General features: G+C 46.9%; 1 protein-coding gene across 3 annotated transcripts in view; it reads left to right on the top strand.

Annotated features, from left to right (window-relative positions):
- Window positions 1-5,000, top strand: part of LOC109888325 (glucagon receptor) — a 33,119-nt gene that overhangs the window by 180 nt on the left and 27,939 nt on the right. For 2 of the 3 annotated variants that reach the window (XM_031814353.1, XM_031814354.1), the window contains exons 2-4: window positions 1,810-1,906; window positions 2,362-2,469; window positions 2,774-2,868. In XM_031814353.1, the coding sequence (XP_031670213.1) occupies window positions 1,810-1,906; window positions 2,362-2,469; window positions 2,774-2,868 (300 nt within the window). Of the gene's footprint in view, window positions 1-280; window positions 389-1,809; window positions 1,907-2,361; window positions 2,470-2,773; window positions 2,869-5,000 lie in introns of those variants that run through there. The other variant, XM_031814355.1, reaches the window with a different exon arrangement.

The raw sequence follows: 5,000 nt of genomic DNA on the forward strand, positions 1-5,000 counted from the left end.
AGAGAGATAGACAGACAGACAGACAGACAGACAGACAGACAGACAGACAGACAGACAGACAGACAGAGACAGACAGACAGACAGACAGACAGACAGACAGACAGACAGACAGACAGACAGACAGACACAGACAGACAAGACAGACAGACAGACAGACAGACAGACAGAGGTAGACTCAGAAGAACCCCCAATAACATACCCACGACATTATGCACCACTCCACCTTGGATGCTTTTGAAGAGGAATTTATTGACCTGCTCTGGAAGCTAATTGACACGTTGGATCTTTCTAAGGATTCCAGTCATTGTCCTGTCAACAGAATTCAGCCTAGCAGTGAGTCCCTCTGTAGGGAAACATTCAGACATGGGAAGCCAGCCACCCCAGGCCTGTAAGTGACTGGTGTTTAGTGTTGGGAGTGACACACGTGTGTTTATACATGGTAGAATGACCCTCTGAGAACGGGCCCTAAGTGGCAGACAGTGATGTAGTCTCAACACTTTCTGTCTCTCTGTCTGTCTCTCTGCCTATCTGTCTCCCTGCTTGTATATCTCTCTGCCTATCTGTCTCTCTGCCTATCTGTCTCTCTGCCTGTATATCTCTCTGCCTATCTGTCTCTCTGCCTATCTGTCTCTCTGCCTGTATATCTCTCTGCCTATCTGTCTCTCTGCCTATCTGTCTCCCTGCTTGTATATCTCTCTGCCTATCTGTCTCTCTGCCTATCTGTCTCCCTGCCTGTATATCTCTCTGCCTATCTGTCTCTCTGCCTATCTGTCTCCCTGCCTGTATATCTCTCTGCCTATCAGTCTCTCTGCCTGTCTCTCTGCCTATCAGTCTCTCTGTCTGTCTCTCTGCCTATCTGTCTCTCTGCTTGTCTGTCCCTCCATCTCTCTGCCTGTCTGTCTCTCTGCCTGTCTGTCTCTCCGTCTCTCTGCCTGTCTGTCTCTCTGCCTGTCTATCTCTCCATCTCTCTGCCTGTCTGTCTCTCTGCCTATCTGTCTCTCTGCCTGTCTGTCTCTCTGCCTGTATATCTCTCCATCTCTCTGCCTGTCTGTCTCTCTGCCTGTCTGTCTCTCCATCTCTCTGCCTGTCTGCCTCTCTGCCTGTCTGTCTCTCCATCTCTCGGCCTGTCTGTCTCTCTGTCTCTCTGCCTGTCTGTCTCTCTGCTTGTCTGTCTCTCCATCTCTCTGCCTGTCTGTCTCTGTCTCTCTGCCTGTCTGTCTCTCTGCCTATCTGTTTACTGTCTGTCTGTCCCCCAGGTGTCCCTGGCTATCTGTTGTCTGTCTGTCTGTCTCCCAGGTGTCCCTGTCTATCTGTTTTCTGTCTGTCTGTCTGTCCCCCAGGTGTCCCTGGCTATCTGTTTTCTGTCTGTCTGTCTGTCCCCCAGGTGTCCCTGGCTATCTGTTTACTGTCTGTCTCCCAGGTGTCCCTGGCTATCTGTTTATTACTGTCTGTCTCCCAGGTGTCCCTGTCTATCTGTTTTCTGTCTGTCTCCCAGGTGTCCCTGTCTATCTGTTTTCTGTCTGTCTCCCAGGTGTCCCTGTCTATCTGTTTTCTGTCTGTCTCCCAGGTGTCCCTGTCTATCTGTTGTCTGTCTGTCCCCCAGGTGTCCCCAGCTATCTGTTAACTGTCTCTCTGTCCCCCAGGTGTCCCTGGCTATCTGTTATTACTGTCTGTCTCCCAGGTGTCCCTGTCTATCTGTTTTCTGTCTGTCTGTCTGTCTGTCCCCCAGGTGTCCCTGGCTATCTGTTTACTGTCTGTCTGTCCCCCAGGTGTCCCCAGCTATCTGTTTTCTGTCTGTGTGTCCCCCAGGTGTCCCCAGCTAAGCCATTAAAGGCGTTGATGCAGAGATGGGTGATGTACACGGAGGAGTGTAGCCGCAATCACAGCAGAGAACCGCCGCTCACTGGTGAGAAACACGCGCACACGCCTGCACGCACACTCACACCATAAACACTGTGTAGCACCGTGCATTATGGGAAGATGAAGGTCCTCCGTTCTGCTCTCCCGGTGAGGGTCGGCTGTGGCAGTAGATACAGGGTAGCCTAGTGGTTAGAGCGTTGGACTAGTAACCGGAAGGTTGCAAGTTCAAACCCCCGAGCTGACAAGGTACAAATCTGTCGTTCTGCCCCTGAACAGGCAGTTAACCCACTATTCCTTGGCCGTCATTGAAAATAAGAATTTGTTCTTAACTGACTTGCCTGGTTAAATAAAGGTCAAATAAAAATTTAAAATAAACATGTCTATCCTTCATTCCAGGAAGATATTCCCTCCCCGTCACAGATCTGATTGGACAGGATGTGTTACGATCAACAGTAATTGTTTCCCCCAGATAAAGAGATGTTCTGTAACTGTTTCCTGTAGGTGTTGTGTGTAACAGGACCTTTGACATGTATGCATGCTGGCCCGATGGACTCGCCAACACTACTGTCAGTGTGTCCTGTCCCTGGTACCTGCCCTGGCACCACAAAGGTGAAGGTTGATGCTGATTGGTTGGTTGATTGATGAATTGATTGGTTTGTTGATTGGTGAATAGCTTCTATATCACGTTCAATAAATACCAAACTCACGTCAAATATCTGAAACTTCTGTCAAGTTAGAGTGATAGGTAGTGTGATAGGTAGTCTGCTTGGGTCAGTGAATGACAGTCTACCTGTAATGTGTGTCTGTTCCAGTCCAGCATGGTTCGGTGTACAGGGAGTGTGATAGGTAGCGTGATAGGTAGTCTGCTTGGGTCAGTGAATGACAGTCTACCTGTAATGTGTGTCTGTTCCAGTCCAGCATGGTTCGGTGTACAGGGAGTGTGACGCGGACGGCCACTGGGTTCCCCAGAAGAACACGAGCGAGTGTGATGCTAATGATCCTGCTCAGGTGAAAATGATGTGTCTCTTGTGAGTGAGGCTCGGAAAATGCTGTGGATAAAATATCATCATATAGACATGATGGGAAGGGTGTATAGAATTGATTCATGTTTTTCATCAGTGTGAGTGTACTGAGGTGTGTAGGCTAAAAGGATGTATAGAATTGATTCATGTTTTTCATCAGTGTGAGTGTACTGAGGTGTGTAGGCTAAATGTACAGACCATTCAGAAGGTATTCAGACCCCTTACATTTATCCACATTTTCCGACGTTACAGTCTTATTCTAAAATGGATTCAATAGTTTTTTCCCCTCATCAATCTACACACAGTACCCCATAACTGTCAGTAAGAGTGTCCATGATTGAGTCTTTGAATGAAGAGATTGAGATAAAAACTGTCCAGGTTGAGTGTTTGTTGTAGCTCGTTCCAGTCGCTAGGCATAGTGAACTGAAAAGACGATGTTACAAGGTATGACGCCACAAGTTTGGCACACCTGTATTTGGGGAGTTTCTCCAATTCTTCTCTGCAGATCCTCTCAAGCTCCTGTCAGGATGGATGGGGAGCGTCGCTACACAGCTATTTTCAGGTTTCTCCAGAGATGTTCAATCAGGTTCAAATCAGGGCTCTGTCTGGGCCACTCAAGGACATTCTGCGTTGTCTTGGCTGTGTTCTTAGGGTTGTTGTCCTGTTGGAAGGTGAACCTTCGACCAGTCTGAGGGCCTGTTCTGTTCATCTTTCCTTCGATCCTGACTAGTGTCTGACTTTTTGCCACTGAAAAACATCCCCACAGGCAGATGCTGCCACCACCATGCTTCACCATAGGGATGATACCAGGTTTTCTCTAGATGTGACACTTTGCATTCAGGCCAAATAGTTCAATCTTGGTTTCATCAGACCAGAAAATCTTGTTTCTCACGGTCTAAGAGTCCTTTAGGTACCTTTTGACAAACTCCAAGTGGGCTTCATGTGCCTTTCACTGAGGAGTGGCTTCCATCTGGCCACTCTACCATAAAGGCCTGATTGATGGAGTGCTACAGTGATGGTTGTCCTTCTGGAAGTTTCTCCCATCTCCACAGAGGAACTCTGAAGCTCTATCAGAGTACCATTGGGCTCTTGGTCACCTCCCTGTCCAAGGCCGGGCAGCCAGCTCTAGGAAGAGTCTTGGTGGTTCCAAACTTCTTCCATTTAAGAATGAAGGAGGCCACTGTGTTCTTGGGGACCTTCAATGCTGCAGACATTTTCTTGGTACCCTTCCCCAGATCTGTGCTTCGACACAATCCTGTCTTGGAGCTCCATGGATAACTCCTTTGACCTCATGGCTTGGTTTTTGCTCTGACATGCACTGTCAACTGTGGAACCTTATATAGACAGGTGTGTGCCTTTCTAAATCATGTCCAATCAATTGAATTTACAACAGGTGGACTCCAATCAATGGAAACAGGATGCACATCAATTTGGAGTGTCATAACAAAGGGTCTGAATACTTGTAAATGTAAATGTCACATTTCTGTTGTATATCTTTAATACATTTGCAAGAATTCTAAAAACCTGTTTTTGCTTTGTCATTGGTATTGTGATGTCATTATGGGGTATTGTGAGTCATTATGGGGTAGTGTGATGTCATTATGGGGTAGTGTGATGTCATTATGGGGTAGTGTGATGTCATTATGGGGTAGTGTGATGTCATTATGGGGTAGTGTGATGTCATTATGGGGTATTGTGATGTCATTATGGGGTAGTGTGATGTCATTATGGGGTAGTGTGATGTCATTATGGGGTATGTGATGTCATTATGGGTAGTGTGATGTCATTATGGGGTAGTGTGATGTCATTATGGGGTAGTGTGATGTCATTATGGGTATTGTGATGTCATTATGGGCTATTGTGATGTCATTATGGGCTATTGTGATGTCATTATGGGGTAGTGGTGATGTCATTATGGGGTAGCTGGGATGTCATTATGGGGTAGTGGGATGTCATTATGGGGTAGTGTGATGTCATTATGGGGTATTGTGATGTCATTACTGGTAGTGTGATGTCATTATGGGGTAGTGTGATGTCATTATGGGGTATTGTGATGTCATATGGGGTAGTGTGATGTCATTATGGGGTAGTGTGATGTCATTATGGGGTAGTGTGATG

This window comes from Oncorhynchus kisutch, unplaced genomic scaffold, assembly GCF_002021735.2.
Source record: "Oncorhynchus kisutch isolate 150728-3 unplaced genomic scaffold, Okis_V2 Okis06b-Okis10b_hom, whole genome shotgun sequence".
Taxonomy (NCBI): domain Eukaryota; kingdom Metazoa; phylum Chordata; class Actinopteri; order Salmoniformes; family Salmonidae; genus Oncorhynchus; species Oncorhynchus kisutch.